At 38.7% G+C, this 24,175-nt stretch overlaps 2 protein-coding genes and 1 non-coding gene across 3 annotated transcripts in view; all 3 read left to right on the forward strand.

Annotated features, from left to right (window-relative positions):
- Window positions 1-24,175, forward strand: part of LOC124377356 — a 306,775-nt gene that overhangs the window by 151,575 nt on the left and 131,025 nt on the right. The window lies entirely within an intron of this gene.
- Window positions 9,669-17,110, forward strand: LOC124376800. The gene is given in 11 exon segments (XM_046836082.1): window positions 9,669-9,925; window positions 11,557-11,585; window positions 11,748-11,821; window positions 13,249-13,325; window positions 13,426-13,605; window positions 13,607-13,641; window positions 14,544-14,800; window positions 14,923-15,033; window positions 15,130-15,274; window positions 15,487-15,531; window positions 15,627-17,110. Coding segments are annotated over 11 exon segments (1,029 nt in total). The 5' UTR covers window positions 9,669-9,872; the 3' UTR covers window positions 15,650-17,110.
- On the forward strand, window positions 19,217-19,298 carry trnas-aga. The gene has a single exon. It is a non-coding gene; the product is annotated as a tRNA-Ser (tRNA).

Consider the following 24,175-nt stretch of genomic DNA (forward strand, 5'->3'; position numbering starts at 1 on the left):
TATGCGCTATGGTGTATACAAACACAAAACTGACTTAAACACAGTAATTTTTAAACACTATTTTATTGAAGTCAGAGCAGCACACACTGAATATATCACAAGGATTTCTGAAATAAATTACAAAACAAGCTGAATAATTTACTCACAATCAAAAACTAAAGTGGGTTAGCTTCTAGCTTTGTCGAGGCCTGGAGTTTCTGGAGGAGCTTCAACAGATTGGAGTTGCTGTTTATCGCAGTAGATACAAGCTTTGAACCAGAAAGACACAGCTTACATTTGACTAAAAAGTTTTTGTCTTTATGCTCAACTAAAGTGAAATAATGATCATATTTCCACTTTGAGAAACTCGTCTTGCTCTCGCCTCGACTCGCCATTACTGCCGCACAGTCCTGAATAAACGGAGACACGCCCACGTGTATACAGTGGTTCATCCACCAATCCTACAATGTGTCTCTGCTGTAAACAGGTTAGACTGTAGGCTACACTTCAGCCCAAATTAATTCATTTTAAAAAAAGGCACAACGTTACTTTATTTTTAAAAGTAACACATTACAGTATTAGTTACTGTCATGGGTATGTGTATGTCCCATGTGTTGTGTATGTGTATGTTCCTATGCGTGTATGTTCCTATGCGTGTGTGTGTGTGTGTGTGTGTGTGTGTGTGTGTGTGTGTGTGTCCTGCTGAATTCCCTTACAAAGAAATGAACACTCCAGAATTTTTATGGTTGCCTTATTGTCAGAAAGACAAAATTTGAAAATAAATCCATAAAAAACTTTGAAAGAAAGGTTATAAATTAATTTGTATTTGGTTGAGTAAAAAGACCTGCACAAGGCTGGAATGAGCTAAAGGACCATCAGTAAGAAGCTTAGTGAGAAAGAGACCACTGTTGGTGTGAGAATTTGAAAATAGAAGTAATACAAGAGAAGTAATTTGCCCTCATTCTGGAGCTCCATGAACAACCTCTGAGAAAGGTGAGGGATCTGCCACAATTACACAGGAGGAGGAGATATGAAAAGCAAACAGGATTATTTCAATAATACATGTAATAATTATTATAATATATATTAGAATAGTAGCATTTTCATATCTGTTGGGTAATTATGTCTATTAATAGTTTCTAATCATTTGTGATCAATGTGCATTTGGCTTCTCTTGCTCGGTGGTCCATGGAAGCATTTCCCAGAACTTCTCCTCTACTGTCTACATGTTTTCTACCACTACACTTAATGACATTCTGAAGTCCTTCTCAGATGTCGGTGTCATCAGGGTAGCAGGAGGTCACCTGCTCATGGTAAATTATTAGTTACAACCACTGTGTTATTATAAATGTTATAAAACTATGAATTAACACATGGAATTATATATATATATATATATATATATATATATATATATATATATATATATATATATATATATATATATATATATATATATATATAACAAAAAGTGTGAAACAACTGAAAATATGTCATATTGTAGGTTCTTCAAAGTAGCCACCTTTTGCTTAGATTACTGCTTTGCACACTCTTGGCATTCTCTTGATGCCTACTTTGAAGGACCTACAATATGACATATTTTCAGTTCACTTTTTTGTTATGTATATAATTCCACATGTGTTAATTCATAGTTTTGAAGCCTTCAGTGTGAATCTACAATTTTCATAGTCATGAAAATAAAGAAAACTCTTTGAATGAGAAGGTGTGTCCAAAGTTTTGGTCTGTACTGTATATATATATATAAAATAATGTTTTTTTTGGAAATGCCTTAGTTATTTTGTGAAAAAGGTGTTCTGGTAGCATGGTATATACACTGTAAAAAATGTCCGTAGTTTTAACGGTAAAAACTGTAAAGTAGCAACAGGAAAAAATGTAAATTATGAAATGTAAAATTACCGTTGAATTAACAGTTAAATACTGTTAATGTAAATACAAGAAAACCTTGTTAATTTTACATTCTTACTTTGTAAAAACTGCATTAAAAACCAATTAAAACAACAGTAAAGTACACTAAAACAATAAAATAAATGCCAGTAGATTTAAGGTGAATGATTGTAAAGCAGCAACGGTAAAAAAAACCTGTAAACTATAAAATATAAAATTACCGTGGAATGAACAGTGAAATACTATTAATGTAAATACAAGAAAATATGATATTTTTGCATTATTTATTTGTTAAAACCTCAATTAAATCCCTTAAAACAACAATAAAGTACCCAAAAATAAATTTAGCTATTTAGCTAATTACTGTTTGCCTCAGATGCATATTGCCAATTTGTGTACCTCTATGAAAATAAAATATTAGAAACTGACAATACATGACCGTTTGGTTTTCAATGACGCCTATTCAGAGTATAGTGTTATAGCTTTCTCTCACTCTCTCTCTCTCTCTCTCACACACACACACTATATATATATATATATATATATATATATATATATATATATATATATATATATATATATATATATATATATATATATATAATGAGTGTGTGTGTGTGTGTGTGTACATATTTTAATTTTTATAATTAAATTTAACTTAAATTGTTTGGATTTTTCAGTGGCTCAATAGATGTACAATACGTGCAATTACGTTGCATAATAAAAAGAAACCATATATTTAATAAGCATTTTGTGTTTTAAAGTCATTGGCTGATGGCGTCCAATCACAGCAGTCATGACGTTGCATTTTGAGATTTTCAACTGGCGGTGTTTCTCTGAAACAGAAATAGGGAGCAACGTGCAAACCACGACAACCTTCTGACTTTATCATTTTCCTCACGAAGTGTGTCAGGTGAACACAACTCATTCTCAAACTTTCATTTCACCTACAGCCCTTGAGGGGGTAAAAGTGTTATTTTCTTATCTTTAGCATCATATCTCACATGACGTGAACTGCTTGGCTGTATTCATGGTAAAGTTTTATCTTTTTAATATACAGTCATTCATTCAAGTCATTAGAAATGAACGAATTCGCTCCAGTACTTGATTTAAAATGATTGTGACGCAGTTTAGCAGTGTGCAGTTTTAACTATGGTGAAGTGAACATGTTTACACGATATCTCGCCTCGATTATCACTTAAGTTCACGACGAGTGAGATTTAAATACATTAAAATGTACACTTGCTGTTTTTGTAGTTTAACGGTGCAAAGTCTGAGGGAATATGTTCTGCACTGCAGACTGCATAACGAACCTCGCGCCATTTTCAAATGTGTCGCTAGTGACTGCAAACAGTCGTTTTCTAAATACGTAACATTTAAGAGCCATTTTTATCGGCGCCATAACAGCTCTACTGCTGCTGTGACTGCACATGCAGTGGTAGATACGAATTTGATTTGTAGTGTTTCACTATGTAGTTATCAGTGCCAGGATGTGGCTAGTCTTGTTGCTCACTTAAAGAACCATATTAAGGAAGGTTGTGTAGTTTACTGTCCTGTAAGAGGGTGCAAAAGTGTTTTCACATCAGGTCCTCTTTACTTCTCATATGTCTAGGAAGCACAGGAACTGTTCAGTTAACAGCATTACAGATTCACATCGGCCTTCTGCATCAGAGACACTGTCAGTGACATCAGAGCAGTTTCCTGCTGACCTGCATTCAGATACAGGTGAGTCTGAAGTAAGTGAAATTGGCTCATTTCAAAATTTTGATGATTTGTATTTAAGAAATGTGAGCCTATTTTATATGAAATTACAAGGACAGTTTCTTCTTCCAGCTTCTACAATACAAAATATTGGAGATGAGATGCAAAATATTCATGAATTGGGACAGACATATACTTTTAGTAAGCTACATTCACTTTTGCAGAATTTGTCATTACCTAATGAGACTATTTCTCAAATATTTGCTACTGTGAAGGAATCAGACTTGTTTTCTGTGTGTCATAAAGGACCAATGCCAACAGAGTATTCAACGAGTCAGACCTTTAAAAAAGTGTTTAAATACGTTGAACCAAAAAGAATACTTTTAGGTAGAGATGAGAATCGGACAGAGCAATTTGCATACTATGTACCTGTGAAAGACACATTGAAGTGTCTGCTGAATTCAGATTTTGGGAGAAAGTGCATTTCATTGCACCTGCCTGAAAAAAACCTTGCTGATGTACTTTGTGATTGCTCAGATGGCCAAATACTGAAGTGCAGTAATTTCACAAAAACCTTTCTCTTGTCAATTTGCCAATTCATCTCAGGTCAAACACAGAACATATGCAGTTGGTTATGCTGTGCAGAGAAAAAGGCTTTAAAGACTTTGGCCATGAAAGTGTTTTCTCAGAGCTAGTCTTTCACCTGAAAGACGTTGAGGAAAATGGAATTGCTTTGTCAGATCAATCTATCATAAAAGGCACACTTTACTGCATTTCTGGAGACAATTTGGGATCCCACTGCATTGGTGGATTCACTGAAAATTTTAGTCAGTCAAGCTATTTTTGCAGGTACTGTCTAATTACTAAAGAAGAATTTCAGGGTGTTGACCCAAATGTTTGTGGTCCGCTGTGCACTGTTGAAAACTACAGTGCTGTTGTTAACCAATTACAGACCGAAAATGAAACAGTTAAAGGCATTAAGTTTGATTCAGTTTTCAACTCTTTGAAGAACTTTAAAGTTTGCCAACCTGGCTTGCCACCATGCATTGGTCACGACATTTTTGAAGGCGTGTTGTCTTACGATGTTGCTCTTTACATCAAATATTTTGTTAAAAATAAGAACCCAGCCATTATGGATGCACAAGCCAGTGCATTCTTAGTGCCAGTCCCAAGCCGGGTAAATGGGGAGGGTTGCGTTAGGAAGGGCATCCAGCGTAAAACATGTGCCAAATCAAATATGCGGATCACAAATGAGAATTTTTATACCGGATCGGTCGAGGCCCGGGTTAACAACGACCGCCACAGGTATCGTTAGCCGACAGGGTACCGGTGGAAATTGGGCTACTGTTGGCCGAAGGAGGAGAAGGAGAGGAGAAAGACGTCTACAGAGACGGCAGGGAAAGGAGCAGTGTAGGAGAGTGGAGGTTTGGGTTGGTACTTTAAATGTTGGTACTATGACGGGTAAAGGGAGAGAAGTAGCTGATATGATGGAGAGGAGAAAGGTAGATATGCTGTGTGTTCAGGAGACCAAGTGGAAAGGGAGTAAGGCCAGGAACATTGAAGGTGTTTAAACTGTTTTATCATGGTGTGGATGGAAAGAGAAATGGTGTAGGGGTGATTCTGAAGGAAGAGTACAGTAAGAGTGTAGTGTAGGTGAAGAGAGTTTCTGATAGGGTGATGATCGTGAAGGTGGAAGTTGAAGGGATGATGATAAATGTTATCAGTGCCTATGCTCCACAAGTTGGCTGTGAGATGGAGGAGAAGGAAAGATTATAGAGTGAATTAGATGAAGTGGTAGATGGTGTACCTAGGAAAGAACGGTTGGTGATTGGGGCAGACTTTAATGGGCATGTAGGTGAAGGAACAGAGGTGATGAGGAGGTGATGGGTAGGTATGGTTTTAAGGAGAGGAATGTGGAAGGGCAGATGGTGGTAGATTTTGCTAAAAGGATGGAACTGGCAGTGGTGAACACTTATTTTAAGAAGAAGGAGGATCATAGGGTGACGTATAAGAGTGGAGGAAGGTGCACACAGGTGGACTATGTGCTATGCAGGAGATGCAACCTGAAGGAGATTGGAGACTGTAAGGTGTTGGCAGGAGACAGTGTAGCTAGACAGCATAGGATGGTGGTATGTAGGATGGTTTTGGAGGCGAAGAAGAAGAGGAGGAGAGTGAGGACTGAAAGAAGAATAAGATGGTGGAAACTGAAGGAGGAAGAGTGTAGTGTGAGGTTCAGGGAAGAGGTCAGAGAGGCTCAGTGGTGTTAAGGAGGTGTTGGATGATTGGGCAACTACTGCAGGAGTGATGAGGGAGGCAGCTAGAAAAGTACTTGGTGTGACATCTGGAAATAGAAAGGAAGACAAGGAGACGTGGTGGTGGAATGAGGAAGTGCAGGAGAGCATAAGGAGAAAGAGGTTGGCAAAACAGAAGTGGGATAGACAGAGTGATGAGAAAAGTAGGCAGGAGTACAAGGAGATGCGGCAGCAGGTTAAGAGGATGTGGCGAATGCCAAGGAAAAGGCATATGAGGAGCTGTATGAGAGGTTGGACACTAAGGAAGGAGAAAAGGATTTGTACCGATTGGCCAGGCAGAGGGACCGAGCTGGAAAGGATGTGCTGCAAGTTAGAGCAGTAAAGGATGGAGAGGAAATGTGTTGACTAGTGAGGAGAGTGTGTTGAGAAGGTGGAGGGAGTATTTTGAGCAGCTGATGAATGAGGAAAATCAGAGAGAGAAGGTTGGATGATGTGGAGTTGGTGAAGCAGGATGTAGATAGGATTAGTAAGGAGGAAGTGAGAGTAGCGATTAAGAGGATGAAGAGTGGAAAGTCGGTTGGACCGGATGACATACCGGTAGAAGCGTGGAGATGTTTAGGAGAGATGGCAGTGGAGTTTTTGTCCAGATTGTTTAACAGGATTTTGGAAGGTGAGAAGATGCCTGAGGAATGGAGAAGAAGTGTGCTGGTACCGATCTTTAAGCATAAAGGAGATGTGCAGACCTGCAGTAACTACAGGGGAATTAAGTTGATCAGTCACACCATGAAGTTATGGGAAAGAGTAGTGGAAGCCAGGCTAAGAGAAGAGGTGACCATCTGTGAGCAACAGTATGGTTTCATGCCGAGGAAGAGCACCACAGATGCCTTATTTGCTTTGAGAATGTTGATGGAGAAGTATAGAGAAGGACAGAAGGAATTGCATTGTGTATTTGTGGATTTAGAGAAGGCGTCGACAGGGTGCCAAGAGAGGAGTTGTGGTATTGTATGAGGAAGTCAGGTGTGTCAGAGAAGTATGTGAGGGTGGTGCAGGACATGTATGGGGACAGTGTGATGGCAGTGAAGTGTGCAGTAGGTACGACAGACTGGTTTAGAGTGAAGGTTGGACTGCATCAAGGATCGGCCCTGAGCCCTTTCCTGTTTGCAGTGGTGATGGACAGGTTGACGGACGAGGTCAGACAGGAGTCTCCCTGGACTATGATGTTTGCGGATGATATTGTGATTTGTTGTGAGAGTAGGGAGCAGGTTGAGAAGAGCCTGGAGAGGTGGATATATGCACTGGAGAGAAGGGGAATGAAACTCAGTCGGAGTAAGACAGAATACATGTGTGTGAATGAGAGGGAGGGCAGTGGAGTGGTGCGGTTGCAGGAGAAGAGCTTCAGAAGGTGGAGGAATTCAGGTACCTGGGGTCAACAGTGCAAAGTAATGGAGAGTGTGTTAGAGAAGTGAAGAAAAGAGTGCAGGCAGGGTGGAGTGGGTGGAGAAGAGTGACAGGAGTGATTTGTGATAGTAAGGTATCTGCAAAAATGAAAGGGAAAGTTTATAGGACTGTGGTGAGACCTGCGATGTTGTATGGATTAGAGACAGTGGCATTGAGTAAAAGACAGGAGGTGGAGCTGGAGGTAGCAGAGCTGAAGATGTTGAGGTTTTCATTGGGGTGACGAGGATGGATAAGATTAGAAATGAGTTTATTAGAGGGACAGCGCATGTAGGATGTTTTGGTGACAAGGTGAGGGAGGCGAGATTGAGATGGTTTGGACATGTGCAGAGGAGGGACATGAATTATCGCTGTGGCGACCCCTAATGGGAGCAGCCGAAAGAAAAAGAAGAAGAAGACTATACATCTTCCAGTCTGGAAATTTTATCAGCGATACACTACAGTGCAGCTTCTTAGACTTTTCATCTGCTTTATTTGGTGCTCCTTTCACCTGCACAGACTTCACACCAGAAATGTTGGCTGTTGCAGCAGATGGAAACAGAAAGCTATCTTTATGGCTGTTTAGTAAAACAGGTTCACCTCCTTCGTTTAGGATGCAGGAGATTTTCTAACACTGGACCACATTCAACAAACTGGTTGTTTCTCTGGAAACATTTTGCATGACTAAAATTCTGGAAAACAAGCAACTACTTTAGCAAAAATACAAACAGATGCGACCCACAAAGACCTGGCTGTATACAAGTAAAAATAAAAGTAAAAAAACTAATTAATTGTTTAAAATCTGAACAAAAGGCTGCAGATCAGCCCCAGTTTTTCGAGACCCTGTCTCCCAGACTAGTGACTCCCAAAAGCAAAAAGAACATAGGAGATGAAAATGCTAAAAAGATACACTGTGAGAGAGGAAAGAAAATAAAACATGCTGTGCAAAACTCACTTCTGATTCATTTACGTGTTCTTGCGCACTAACAAATACACTAAATGATGCACAGGAAGAAATCAATGTCTCGATTCAGTGTAAATTATTAACAGTTATACCAGAGATCAGAGTAAAATAATTCAGTAAGTCAGGCTTAGTGATGATATACAGGACACACGTCTGAGCTCCAGATGTCAGATGTAAACTGAGCATGGCAACATTTTCCAAACATTTCAAAATGAATTCACTCACTTGTTTGTACTTATTTGGGACAGAATCGTGTCAGAGATAAAATTGGCAACATGTTGTGAATCTCCAAAAACTCCATTAAGCATTAAAACCCCACATACTCAGCAAGAGATAGGTGTTGCTCATCCAGCAGAAGTGTGTGTGTGTGTGTGTGTGTGTGTGTAACGTAGTTATTCTCAGGGTCCTTTTATTTTGGCAGGTTGCCCTGTTGCTGTATGTCGGTGAAAGATGAAGAGTTCAGGATGGAGCAGTTTCTAAAGGGAGAAAAAATCTGACTTTCATCTCCTCCACAACATCTCCACTACATGCTGTTATTAATCACAGCACTTTCTCTTTTAGTTCTTGATCATTAAATTGAACTGGACGGAGTGCGATTAAAATAATTCCGTTTCCAACTCGTCAAAGAGTCGGTTCAAAGAGTCGGTTCAAAGTGTCGGTTCAAAGACTCAAGTCAGTTTTCCAAAAGTGAAAGTGTTTCTTACCCTCGACTACATTTTGAGGAGAAAAACACAAAGATCTTCAACAGCAGACAGAAGCGGTGAGATTCATGTTCAACAACAAGCAGTGCTGAAGAAAAGAGAACTGCTGGATTCTTTATGGAAATACATGGATGTGATTATGGTACAATAACAGTGCATCAAATCTTTTTGTATTCCAGTGTTAAGATGGAATAAAAAAATGTACAGTAGTATAACTATATAAATTACTAATATATTGCTAATTGCTAATTGTTTATTAATAATTAATAGTAATAACGTTAGTAATACAGTAAAACCCTGTTGTACGAGCAACTAATAGTACGAGCAAACGGAGATACGAGCAACCTCGCTGCAGGTTCCCCGTTTTTCGGCGGAGGGTCGCATCAGTCGCTTATGTTGATGACGTATCACTCGGTCGCTCTCGTTGTTCAGTGCAGCAAAAACTTTACTTTTTTTAGTTTTATATTTTTATTTCACTAGAAATCTTGAAAAATGTCTCCCAAGAAAATCTGTGATGGTGCTGCGAAAACGAAAGTAAATAGAATTACTATGGAAACCGAGGAGGTTACGAGTGTGGTGTGCGTCTTGCACTCAAAATCAACCACTATCACATGAGTCATTAAGATTGCAGCAGCATTGACGTGTTGCAGAAACAGACCAAAGCAGCAAATCACTTTTTAATCACTTTTTATACATAGAAATAAAAAAATAAAACAGTGTTTACTGGTGTTGTGTTTATTGCACACCTCCTGTCAGTCTGTGTTCAGATGAGGAATAAAGATGTTAGAAAAATATGTGAGAATCAGTAAGACATCATGAGGATCAGCTGGTTTTAGAAAGATTTTCCCCCAGTTTTAACTGCATGTTGTTTTTGTGTTTTCTAGGAGTGTGATTAATTCCAGCAGAAGAGATCAGCGTCTTCAGGAGCATTGAAAAATGGAGATCCCTGATCAGGGGACAGATCATGTGACCTCACCCTCAAAAGACTGGTAACCTGCCATGTTCTAGTGTTTTACTAATGAACTGTTCATATCTGCAAATCTGGAGACATTTCTGAGAGCTTCATTTCATATATAAACATCACCCTAAATACATTTATTACACAATTAAATACACGTCATTGTGCACAATTTATGAAACTCTCAAAACCAAGAACCATAAACTCATTGTCTAATTAAAGCTATAAGACACAAACAACATGGATAATCCTTATAATATGTGTTATAAATGAGTGTTTAAGCAGCACTGGAGATTCTCATTACTGACCTCAGTTCAGCTCCTTTTCAGCACAATCACAGAAAACCTTTAGAACATCACCTCAATTACAGGAACCAAATCAATAAGTGCTGTTTAACTCCAATCCAGCAGGAGCAGTTACAGTGGGCTGGAACAGTTTTCTACATTGACTACATACTATCAATTATAATCTTATCCAAACTAAATCTGTGTTTTTATCACCAGTTTTAAAACCGTGCTCCACTTCCTGCTCTACACCACCACTGCATAGGGACTTTTTCAATGCACTGGATTTTTTTTTACCAACAAAACACCTTTATTTTGTTGCATTCAGCTTATTTTCTCTTCAGAATAAATGTGAAGAAAGACACACACACACACACACACACACACACACACACACACAAAATGTCTGTGGACGTTCAGCTGTCTCTGTTCCAAATCTCTTGTATCTGCTCTTTTTATCCTTTAAGGCACAAACTGCACACTGCAGTCCAGCACTCATTAATGACATTAAACACAGGTGTATGTGATCCTCACCACTCAATTCCTCTTCCTCCACCCTCCAGTCACACACCAGTGCTCAAACACTTCCCACCTCCACAAGTGTGCACTAAAATCTCTCTCTATCAGCTATTTTCAAACTTGAGAAAAAATACCAAGTTTTGTTGATTGTAAGTAAAATGGTGTCTTTAAAAAATTGAACCATGCAGTTAAACAGTAAAGAGTCGGCATGAGACAATAACTGAAGACATCCGCTAGCTGTGCACATTCCCTGAGCACTCTGCCAGGAATGTTGTCTGGTCCAGCAGACTTCAATAGGTTAACTCTGCATAAAGTTTTCCACACTTCTTGAAGTTCGTGGTCGCCTGGATGCCCTGCCACATGCGCCGGGTGTCTCCGCTGTCCTGGAAGTGACCGTGAAGACCTCTCTGATGGCACGGGACAGTATGGCCCTTGCTGTCTTTAAGACTGTCTTGTCTCCTTTTCTGAAAGGGCCGGTATGCGCCCCTGATGTTTGTGTAAACAACATCCAGCGTGTTTTCTCCTCTGGTTACAAAGTTCACATTCTGATGAAATTTAGGAAGCACAGTCCTCAGTCTTGCAAGTTGAATTCCGGTTGAGATCTCCGGCGACAAAAAAATAAAACATAATCTCCGGTGACAACAAAGTACAGACACACAAGATGTGTACAATTTGGAGGCACACATTTATAAAGGATGAATCTGGATGCAGTGAAATGAAATGAAATTGGCCATATAGTGTATGCCAGTGCTGATCTGTTATTCATTAAACAATCTAAAAAACCACTTGTTTGTAAAAGATGCTCAGGTCAGGACACACCTGCTAAAAAAACCTTAAAAAAAACTGATTCTCTTTGTAGGTCTGGAGATTTACCAGGTACATCATCAGGTGGGTGATTATTAAATGTTCATAAATTGAATCGTTGATTATATTAATTATTTATTTCTCTTTAATATACAAAAATTACAATTTCAGATTTAGATTCTTAGTAAAGAGTACCAGTTTTCAAGTCACTGAGGAATTCTTTGTTTTGTTTCTTTTTGGTAATAGAGCATTTTGAGAGGACAACTGAGAAACTTGTACAGATTAGATCAACATCTACACAAAGCCCTAACCCTGTACAGGTAAGCACCTTTAAAAATAATATTTATGGCATTTGACATATTCCCTTATCCAGAATGACCTACATTTATACATCTCATTTGTACACCAGAGCATGTGAGCCTTAAGGGCCATGACCAGGGGCCCATCAGTACTTAGTAGTAGGATTTGAACTCATGACCTTCTGATTCAAAGTTCAAAATCTTAGCCATCTAGCTACAGTTTCAATACAAGCAAAAATATGAAATGAAACTGTCAGAAATGGTTTGTGTATCACAGGTCCTGCACTGTCTCATTTTATTCTGTGATTTTCCACAATGTTACCTCTCTAAAGAGCCTCTTGGTCCCTGAGAAATCATCTTTAAAGAATTTGCTCTTACTCTCCTTGGAGACTACGCTTAGAGAATTAAGCACTATTTCTTTTGCCTATTCCCTCTTCTATGTTCCTTTTCCCTGACAATGAGCAGACACAAGACTCAGCTGAATGGACATCAAATGAAAGTCTTGTTTTTACCCTGAGAGTTGGTGGGAGCAGTTGAGCAGTGGGTGAGGATAAGAGGGAGCCTAGTGCAGTGCAGGGTGAGGTAAGTTCTGAGAAATAGGGGGTGGTAGTCTGTTTCTGGCTTGGTATGGCATCAGGGTTTTAAATCTAATGCATCCAGCTACAGGAAGAGAGGGGAGACCAGTTTAATAACGTTTAGGCACACACGTATCTATATGAAGTCCCACAGTTAATCCATTTCAGAGCACAAACCAGGCCATGAAGTCCAAGGAATTGTCTGTAGACCTCAGACATAGGACTGTATCGAGGCACAGATTTGGGGAAGGGGACAGAAAAATATCTGCAGCATTAAAGGTCCCAATGAGCACATTGGCCTCCATCATCCATAAATGAACGATATTTGGAACTACCAGAACTCTTCCTAGTGATCAGTGAAGAAAAGCTTTAGTCAGGGAGGTGACTCTCTGTGGAGAGAGGAGAAACTTCCAGAAGAACAACTATCTCTGTATAGTCTGTATGGTAGAGTAGCCAGATGGAAGCCACTCCTAAGTAAAGGCCTGCCTCGATTTTGCCTAACAGCACCTGAAAGACTCTTAGATTGTCATGTGCCTTTTACTGAGGAGTGGCTTTAGTCTGTACACTCTACCATCCAGGCCTGACTCGTGAAAAGCTGCAGAGATAGTTGTTCTTCTGGAAGGTTCTTCTCTCTTTAGTGTTTTTGGAACAGGAAGACAGTCAGTTACATGATTAGTTACAATATGCACAACATATATGAGACCATACTTTGTCCTGGTCAACAGTTCACACCATATGAATGCTGTTACACATTTCATGTATTCTGCAGAACTACAGGTTATGTTTTTTAATAACGAGATCTTATAGCATTTACAGCTGTGTCGGGTGTGTTTTAATCTTAAATGTGTGTATTGTTCGATCTGATCTGTTTAGGGGCACTCAGGGGAAACAGACGTGTTTACTCCTGAATTAGGTAAAGACCACCATGAGGACTGGAACAGTGGATACAGGTAGCACATATGCTAAATGTGTAAAAGTGATTTTCTGATGTTACAACATAAAACTAATCCAGATTTTACTTCTTAAATGTTTTTTATCTTGGCTTTACAGGTTTCATTGTTCTCGTGCTGGGCAGTTTCAGTGTAAATACACCAACCTTGTGTTTGAGATGAAGGAGAAAGCTGAATTGTTGTACAGTATAGTGTCCTGGGGCAGTGTTCAGTTAGACGGCATGGGACAGATGCAGCCTGCAGGACCCCTGTACAACATCCACTGCTCCGAGGGGTCAATGTAAACTGCACCTCCCTCACTGTGAGATAAATTCTGGTAAGGTCATTTGAGATCAAAGTCTAACTGTTGTAATGTTTTTATGATTTGTAATCACACTTTTGATATCACCCAAATAAGAATGAGTTCCCCTTTTGAGTCTTTTTTGAGCCCCAGACTTGCTCATCGGGGCAAAATACATATAATTCACTTATATTTAAATTTTTTATTCTACAATTCTTACATTCTGTAAAGCTGCTGAGACAATGTCTATTGTAAAATGGTGTAGAAATAAAGTTGCACTTAATCATAAGTAATCCAGGACTAGGTGTGTGTTGTTACAAGATGTTAGTGCACAATATGGCAGTGAAGAACAGCTCGAAATGAAGCTGAGAGCATTAAAACAGTGTAACGTCTTTTCCATACTCACTTTTCATCATTGACATGTTAAATCTGTTATTGATGTTTACAGAGCAAAAGTGACTGAATGGATCAAAATAACGCAAAATGAATGCTTAAATAAAATAACGCTAACATTTAACAAAATAACGCTTAATGTAATTCCTTACGCATTTTATATATACCACTTATTACATTTATAATTCTGCTGCTCTGAATCACATAAAGAAAGAAAGTAGTGCCAGAAGATTTACATGAGGTATAATAAATGTTAAATACTCAAGCTGTTGGTATTAACTCCTGATGCTGTTTCTTTATATTTCTTATTTGAAATTTATATTCATCTGTAAAATAGCAGTTTCCCTCTGTATGAAACTGCATCAGTAGGTTACTATGGTTACAGTTATTTATAAGCAGCACATACATTTAGAACTGATTACAAAATATCTGTGTTGAACTTCCAGCCAATCACAATCCATTATTCACACTGACTGGGTAAGTGATTATCTGCCGATGCTGGTATTGTTGATCTTTCTCAGCTTTTTCTTGTTCATGTGTTGCAGATAAAAATCAGACTGAACTGTCTGTAGCACATTTCTCTGATGGGAATGTGGAGATCATTCAGCCTCTGAAAGTAACAGAGACACATGTGATCATAGACATAAAAAATCTCTCACTCTACGGACTCCTAATAAAAATATTTTTTGAGGACAAACCGATCAAGGCGCAGGTCCTTCTCTTCTACAAAGAAATCCCTGGAAGGACAAAGAAGAGAAAGCTGCACATGCACTTATTACCCCATAATGTTCCAGTTATAGAGGTAACCTGCTTTAATTAATCACTCGATGCCTTACCGTGTTTTTTAATACGTGTATTTAAATATTCAAATAATTTTAAAATAATTGGTATTTAGAAATTAATTCAAATATGTCTATTCTTAAGGTGCAGAATCAATTTCAGCACAACATGTACATTGAGAGCAGTTCCACTTGTCAGCTGGTCCCTAGAAAACCATACAGGCCACGCTGTGAGCATTATAAATGTCAGCCGCAGGTAAACTCCACTCCACACATTTGTAGAGAAATCAGATTGTTTGGTTTTTAGTTTGCATTCTGGAGCAGTCTGTTCACACGTCTTTGGGTTCCTTAGACTGAGATATTTGAGCTTGACTCTGCCCCCAACTATCACCCCACATTTGAGGTGATACTTTCTGATGAAGCTGAAGAACTCACACTGGGACTTTTGGATGAACATGACCAGGAGGTGTGGGCGTCTCGCCAGGTCTTTCTTACAGGTATCCAAAAGTTCATTTCAGTACATTAATCCAGTATAACACACCAGAAGTCCACTTCCTTCTGGCATGGAGAAATGTACCTTCAGCTGTTTAAGTAAACGATGCCCTCAGGGATGCTGTATACTCCAAAATATTCTTAAGGCTTAATGTTGTCTTCTCCTCATAGCTGTGTATTTATACTGAAGTTTACACTTTCTATCTCATCACTTCAGGTTACACGAGCCAAGAAGCCAATTCACCCCAAATGGTGAAAACAGGTAAAATATCCTAAAACTTTAGCACTTTCAGCTGTTCTTCCCAAATCCATATACATATTTATAACAAAACATCAAAATGTTCATCTGTCTTTCAGCTGCTGACTTTGTGGATAAATAAAAACCCAATTTAATACAGAAAGTTTCTTCAGTAATGGAGATTGCAGATGGTCTCCTATCCAAGAAAATGATTAATGGTGAAATATACAGTACAATCAGTGCAGCAGCTACATCACATGAGAAAATGAGAATCTTGTACACCAACTGCCTCACCATCAGAGCTGTGAAAGAAGAATTTTATACAATTCTAAAGAAGAAAATTCCTCACTTAGTAGATGAGCTGGAGAATGGGTCAAGCAATGCTTAGAGGAACCTCAAAGAGAAAGTGGTAGCTCAGATGTTAAGGTTCTAGCTCACCCAGTATCACCAAGTTGCCACTTTTGGGGCATTAAACATCTGTGCTCCAGTGGCGCTGTCTCATGGCTTTTCAACATCACTGGGATATGCGAAGAAAGAATTTACATGTGCTGTAATGTACAGGTGACTAATAAAAAATCTCTTCTAAAGAAAAGATTTTAAACAAATGACCTCAGAAATTTATAGTGTATTTATAGTATAGTGTTAATTCATGGCTGTTTTTTAGTCTGACTCATACAAGACCTCATATTTTTTAAACAAATTTAGAACACTGTGAATTGAACATACATGTACTAAAGATGAATAAATGAATGCTTTAAATGCATTACTCAGTGCTCCAAACATATAAAGTTCATTCATTGCTTCATCCTTTATAAGTGATTTATCTTTATAATGGTCACAGTGAATCCAGAAACTGTTCATGGTCAAATCTGTGAATGTGAACTTTACTGGTCCTGTGAGGTTCATAACATTAATATCTGCATCTGTTTTTCCTCCTGAATGTACAAAGCACATCCAGTGAGTGGAGGATTTACAGACTGAAACATCTGACAGGAAGTTTATACTGTAGTAACTCATATATTCACTCTTTACAACTATGCTGAGCAGAAGGTGGATTACAAAAAAATCTGGTCTGATCTTCATCACTTCAGATATGATTACTGTGTCCGTGATAGACTTAGACTCCTGTTCTTGGCTGACAGTTGAAGAACCTGATGTGTTTTTTTTTGCTGTAGTTACATGCAAAACGAGCTAGCTATTCTAAGGTAAAATGTTATGAGTTATTCTAGACTTCCTGTCAGCTCCTGTTTCTCCCCACAGAACTGTCGCTCACTCAGTGTTTTTTGTTTTAATGCACCACTCTATGTATCTCTACAGTCTCCAGCAAGAGATCAGCAGTTTCTGAAAAACTCAAGTCCATAGAAGTTGTTGATGTGTGTGTGTGTTTCGTAGAGTATGTTCTTTTCACTACCCGGGTAGGTTTACCTATGTTCTTATCTGTATCACAAATGAAGGCACAGGATGATGCTGGTCCAAAGATGCCACGGCTGGCCACACCGGGCTCTTGATCCGTTCACTTCTGCGGGTTGGCTCGCCACTGACCGCTAGGGTCAGATTCAGATGGTCTATCCCTATTTAAAAAAACAATCTATACATACAGTACAGAATGCATTAATTACAATTGCCTTATTTCTGTTCAAATCTAATCAACTTTTCTCCATTCAAATATTAAATCAAATATAACCAATTGTAAAGATTATAAATACTCTAATCATTGTGCAAATGAATAGGCACACATCACACCACATAACATAAGTCAATTCCAATGAACAACAATCATGTATTTCCATCTTACAGTACAAAATAAATCATAGGATTTCAGAAACCTATTTATGAAACCAGATATTAACCTTTATTACTTTTTAAACCTGTTTTGCATCTTAACATTTTAACCATCAGATTTTACTATATTCATTCTTTTTAACAGCTAAGAAACTTCTCCTCATATACATTTACATACACAAACATGTATATTCACAATTAAATTAAATTGATCACCCTTAAAATCACCCTTATTTTAAATACATGTATATTAACTTTTAAGTCAACATGTAAAAAAACAGTATAAAGACACCTTTAGCAGTGTAAACAATATTAAAGATCTGCTACAGTGATTTTTAGCTTAGCTAAGCTAGTATGACAAACCAAATAGGACTTATAGAATGTTAACAATTAGCATGCAGCTAGCGCGATTAGCGATCTTTTATAAGCATCTTAAACAACATAAAACAGGTGAATTACCTGGGGTGTATGGGCCACCTGCAGGCAGAGTAGAGTGTTGCACTTCAGTATCCATAGGTGGGTTACACTTGTGTTCTCCAATGGATCACAGGGTGTGAGACGCAGCGTCATCAGCTGGTCATCATTGCCACTGGAATCCTGGTTCCCTCCTCTGCAAGTTGAACAAGTGTTTTGCTTGCTTAAAACAGGTGCAGTTTAAACTCATGGTTAATCCTTATGTTTTAAATGTTAATCTGTTTAAATCATACAGTCAAATTCTGTGGGTTCCTGGATGCCAAATTGCAAATGTGGTAAGTTGGAACTTGACATGCATGTGTTGTGCTCTTCCCAACATTCCCAAAAGCTTGCTCTCTTTTGGGGACTGAATAAGAAAATAGTTTAAGAGATTCTAAGTTTCCACTGTCAAGGAGGTTAGGAGTTTAAGGCGATGAATTAAAGTTTTAGGGGGGAGCCGTCCCTTTAAGATTTAAACGTTGATGCAAATCTTTGCCATACTTAACACAAGTTGTGAACTGTGACTTTAAGAATGCAGTGCTGCATCTTACCTTCACAAAGGTATTCATAAAGTGAACCCATCTTCTGAGGGTAGTCCTGGGCATAGGTGTAGAGTGGGCAGAGAGGGGTTAATATTTCAAACTTGAATTCATTCTTTTTGGTCTCTTTGCCAAGAAGCAGAACAGGCTTGTATCCAATGGCATGGAGTTTCTTAAGCTGCAATCACAACATTGTGTATTTGCTGTTTAAGTAACAGAAAAACAACAGCAAAAAAGCGAAACATATTAGTTATTGAGAATGTATTACATTATTGCTGAAGCATCCAGGTCAATGCGATTCAGGATTTTTAACTTCATGGTGTATAACCAAGTATGTGCAAACAGGAAAGGCTTCCCAGCCCCATCACCAAAAAGCCCAGCAGCATCTTTACTTCCTGAGAGCACTGAGAAAAGGTCCTCTCCCTCCCCCATCCTGACCACGTACAGAGGGACCATTGAGAGCATCCTGAGCAACTGCATCACTGCCTGGTTTGGGAACTGCACAGTCTCGGAGCACAAGACCCTACTAAGGATAGTGAGGACCGCTGAGTAGATCATCGGAGTCTCTCTCCTTTCTATCATGGACATTTACACCACACGCTGCATCCGCAAAGCAAACAGCATTGTGGACAACCACACACCCGTCACACACACTTTTCACTCTCCTACCATCAGGGATGGAGGGGGTTAGGTCCTCCACCTCACAAGCCTGAGCTCCTCAACTCCCACAGCCACCACCTAATCTCTTTCTTCTCTGGTCTTTTAAGGTGATTGACTTGAAATCCATTGGGGTTTCCCCACGCAGGTTTGAATCCTGACCACTACGATTTGCTTCCTGTTTACATTTCCTATTAATTACCCCGATCCAGTAAGTTTACATGATGTTGTGTTAACAGGGCTTCCAGTTTAAGTAGGGGATGATAGAGCATTGTGTAGTAGTCGTGGCCGAGTGGTTAAGGCGATGGACTAGAAATCCATTGGGGTCTCCCCGCGCAGGTTCGAATCCTGCCGACTACGATTTGCTTTCTGTTCACATTTCGTGTTAATTATACAGATATGGTTATTTTGCGTTTTCTTGTGTTAATAGGGGTTTCAGTTGAAGTAGTGGTGACATCTTACTGTGCAGTAGTCGTGTCCGAGTGATTAAGGCGATGGACTTGAAATCCATTGGGGTCCCCCTGCGCAGGTTCAATTCCTGCTGACTACGATTCACTTTCTGTTTCCTATTAACTCTCTTCTCTAACTTTACCATTCACTTCACTGACCATTACACTCACATCATTGACCATCACACTCCCATCACTGATCTTTACACATCACTGATTATCATGTTATTATGTGAGCTGATAGACACAGTTCTGTGTGATGGAGATTGAATGAAACCCAGTCAAAGATTCAGCACAATAAATAAGATGAATCTGGTACTGAATGATTTATGGATGGTTTATTTTAACCCTCTACTGCACAGCGTTGCCCTCAGGCAACAAAACAAATTCTTAAGCCCTAAATCTAGTGGATGTCTCTTTACATTTTTGCAATCAACTAGAACAGGGGTCACCAACCTTTTTGACACCGACTAATGTGAATGGCTACCAGTTTGATACACAATTCTGAAATAACAAATTTGCTTAATTTACCTTTAATTATATGTTATTATTATTAATGAATGATATTTATCTCTGTCAGGGTCAAACTCAATTGCACATGGGGCCAAAACTCAAAGCACACTTTAGGTGGTGGGCCGAACAGGAGAAACATTTATTGAACACACTAAAACAATGTGTTTTTTTGAACATAAATATGAATAAATACAGACAGGAATATTATTCCAGAGTAAATAAATTTAAACTTAAAATAAATAGCTCTCCATAAAAATATCTCCTGTCAAAATTATACAAGTTAGAAATATGAACATGCTGCAAAAACCCTGAACAAATCAATAAAAATTGTGCTTTTAAGTAAATGTTAAAATCACAACAAATCAAAACAATCAGATTTCTTTGCTCTTATGCCATTTTATAAAAAATAATCTTAAACTTTAAATAACTTAAAATATTTTGCTCTCCGTAAAAATATCTCCAGTGAAACACCAGACGTCTCACAGCTTCATCATGCAGCTCTTCAGAAACTCTCCCTCAGTAAATAACCTGCTAATGAGACTCTGATTTCTTCTCTGTTTTCACACCAGCTTCACTTTGTGATTTTGCTGTGGTGAAAACATCTGCTGAAATGTCAGATTCTTCTTTAACTCTTCTACTTTCTGTATCTTCTGCTCTGCATTCAGGTTTTTCAGCTTATCCTTATGTTTTGTCTCGTAGTGCATCTAAGATTCAATTCTTCAATTACAGCCACATTCACTCCACATATAAGACACACGTGTTTACCGCCAGTGTCAGTAAACATCTACTCAGAATCCCATCGGTTTTGAATGGCTCTATTTTCAGAATGAACTTTTCTCTTCACCACTGTGAGGCGCTGTTTCACAATAACTGTACAATTGAGTTAAATACATCAACAGAAGCTCGACTTGATTGATGCTGGAATGTTCCCAGGTGGTCTAGCGTTCGGTAAGGGAGCTGAAGCGCTGCATTATGGGATCTGTAGTTTGTGTTATCAGAGCTACATATCGCCAGGCCATTCATAATAATAATATTAGATCTATATAAAATCATCTCTCGGGCCGGATATAATTGTAGGTCGGGTTGGATTTGTCCCGCTGGCCTGAGTTTAACACCCCTGATCTATGTGAAGACACTGATCATCTTAATGATTTCTCACAATTATTATCAACAATGATTAAACAAGGTAGGAAACAGCTATTTTTAGAAAAGGCCCGCAGGCGACTCATGTGGTCCTTGCGTCCGACCTGGTGCCATGTTGGTGACCCCTGCTTTATGGTGTTAATTTTGACCAACCAATAGCTCTGACAATAGTCATCTTTGTTTTCAATAACCCAAAATATATTCCCATGATCCTTCCATGCAAATATCATTGGTTTAAACATACTTTAACTGTGACGTGTCACTGAAACTTGAATTGGGAATACATAGGGTTGTTTTTACTCTGGACAGGCAACATGTGTGCATGTGTGTGTGTGTGTGTGTGTGTGTGTGTGTGTGTGTGTGTGTGTGTGTGTGTGTGTGTGTGTGTGTGCGTCTGTCTGAGTTTTAGCCTGTGCATCTTCCGCGATCTAAAGTTCCAGGTGCCACCCAGTAAACTCCATGCAGTGGGTCCAGTAGAATGGGGAGTAATACAAACAGAGACACAGGGTTTATTTTATGTTTGTTGTTGTTATCGTTTTAAAATCTGATTAAAAAATGTGAGAAATCTTTTTGTGTCATTTCATCTTTAGGCGATGGTGAAGGTTTGGAAGTGGTTGAAACATACACCTCATATAAAGAATCTAAAAAACAATAAGAAATACGTCACACATTTTAACAGCAGGAACAAGAAGCACCAAGTGTTCAGAATGCAGCCACATCATTATTCACATATCAGATCACTGTATTTTCATGTGAAACAAACATGTAACATCTGTAACTTACACAAAAGCAGCATTTCACACGAAAGAATCAAACGTACAAATTCACACGTGATGAAATGATACACGATTACATGTTCATTAGCTGAATGAGATCTAACACACTCGTTCACACACTCGTTCACACACTCGCTCACACACTCGCTCACACACTCATTCACAAACTCGCTCACACACTCATTCACACACTCGCTCACACACTCGCTCACACACTTGTTCACACACTCGCTCACACACTCGCTCACAGTGGTTCTGTAACAGCATCCGCTTTGAAGAGAAACTCACTTCGGTTTGAATTCTGCGGAGGTCCAATAATATTATTGTGCCTGATGGCATCAACATCAATTCTGTTTATTCTGGGAGCATCTCCCATTTCATTTGTCCTTCTGGGTATCCTGAGAGAGAGAGAGAGAGAGAGAGAGAGAGAGAGATGGTAAGGAAATTAGATTTGTTAGATAATACACATGTACTCAACACACACTTATAAAGCTTTCGCTCAGCAGCTCTCAGAGTCTCTCTGTTTTCAGTGTCATCAATATGTCTGGTAATTGTGTAATCTGAGAGGAACTTTAGCTATTTCTTTAACTGCGTCAGGGCTGAGCATCTTGTTGACAGCGGCTTTGCAGGCGAGGGGCATTAATGTCTCTGCCACAGTGTGGGGCTTTTTTTAATTAGGCTTCGAGTTGAGTTACTAGGTAGCTCACTTTGAGATCTCTCTCAATCACCTTTGGGTTTTTGAGATATTGGTGTGTGTGTGTGTATGTTGGTAGAAGCATGGAAGCATTGGAGAAGGCAAAGGAGGAAAAAAGAAAGGCTAAGGAGAAGGTTTGCCCCTTCATGATTTCTTATTTTTTTGCATGTTTGTCACACTTTAATGTTTCAGATCATCAAACTAATTTAAAGATTAGTAAACGATACACAAATTAACACGACATGCAGTTTAAAAATTTTTTTATATTTTTTTATTATTGAGGGAAAACAAAACCCAAAACAACATGGCCCTGTGTGAAATACTTCAATTTCTCTCACCACACCCAGGCCTGATTACTGCCACACCTGTTAGCAATCAAGAAATCTCTTAAAGAGGACCTGCCTGACAAAGTGAAGTCGACCAAAAGATCCTCAAAAGCGAGACATCATGCTGAAAGCCAAATAAATTCAGAAACAAATGAGAAAGTAATTGAGATTTATCAGTCTGGAAAAAGTTATAAATCCACTTCTAAAGCTTTGGGACTCCAGCGAACCACAGTGAGAGAAATTATTCACAAATAGCAAAAACATGGAACAGTATAGAACCTTCCCAAGAGTGATGGGCCGACCAAAATTACCCCAAGAGCACAGCGACGACTCATCCAAGAGGTCACAAAAGACCCCACAACAACATCCAATGAACTACAGGCCTCACTTGCGTCAGTTAAGGTCAGTGTTCATGACCCCACCATGAGAAAGAGACCTGGCAAAAATGTTTTTAAAGACGAAAACTGCTAAGCAAAATGACCGTAAAGGCTCGTCTCACTTTTTGCCAGAAAACATCTTGATGATCCCCAAGACTTTTGGGAAAAGGAAAGCTGAGCTGTTTGCATGTTGTTAGCGAGATGCTCGATGTTCACAATGCACAAAGTTATTGCTCGTAATGCTTTAAATAAAAAAAAGTTTTTGCTCCTCCTGTAAAGTATTTATAAATCATGTTACTCACAATACAAGCTTCCCCTGTACTTAAATTATCATGACACCAATCGGATCTTTTGCTGTTTCCTCACAGAAGGTTTTAATTGGCGGATTCTGGTCCTTGATTTGAGACTTAACGCATCAATAAAACAAATGTTTAGTGCTGATTTTATTTGTACATTTTTTCATATCTGTTAGTATTAAGATGAGCCTCACACTGGTTCTCTAAACACATTCTTATGTTGTCTGTTTAGTGTCTATAGGATCTTTACGATGTGAGTATGTAAGGTACATGGAATGTCTTTGTGTGGGTTCACATATCTCTGGTTACTACGTCTTCTTACCCAATCAGGAACAGTTTTAGGTCAGGTTTTTTCCAGTGTGTGTATATATACTTGTCTGTTATCTGCATTAAACTGAATAAGAACATATGCGTCATTCTGTGTGCTGTGTGATTCTTCCCTGATCAGAAAAGACCCCATGGGCATCGTAGTTCGTATGGAAAACCTCTCCAAGATTTAAGTGTTTGTTGGGGCATGATAAAAATATAACTATCTGAGTAAAGGAAAGGACGTTGTGAATAAATGTGTTGCGTTAAAGGTTTTAAATTTGTAATAAAAATGAAGAAATGCGTGCTGCATTAATTGTGCATTAATAATATTAGTGCTGTTAAAATGAATTTGGG

This window comes from Silurus meridionalis, chromosome 23 (genome assembly GCF_014805685.1).
Source record: "Silurus meridionalis isolate SWU-2019-XX chromosome 23, ASM1480568v1, whole genome shotgun sequence".
Lineage (NCBI taxonomy): Eukaryota > Metazoa > Chordata > Actinopteri > Siluriformes > Siluridae > Silurus > Silurus meridionalis.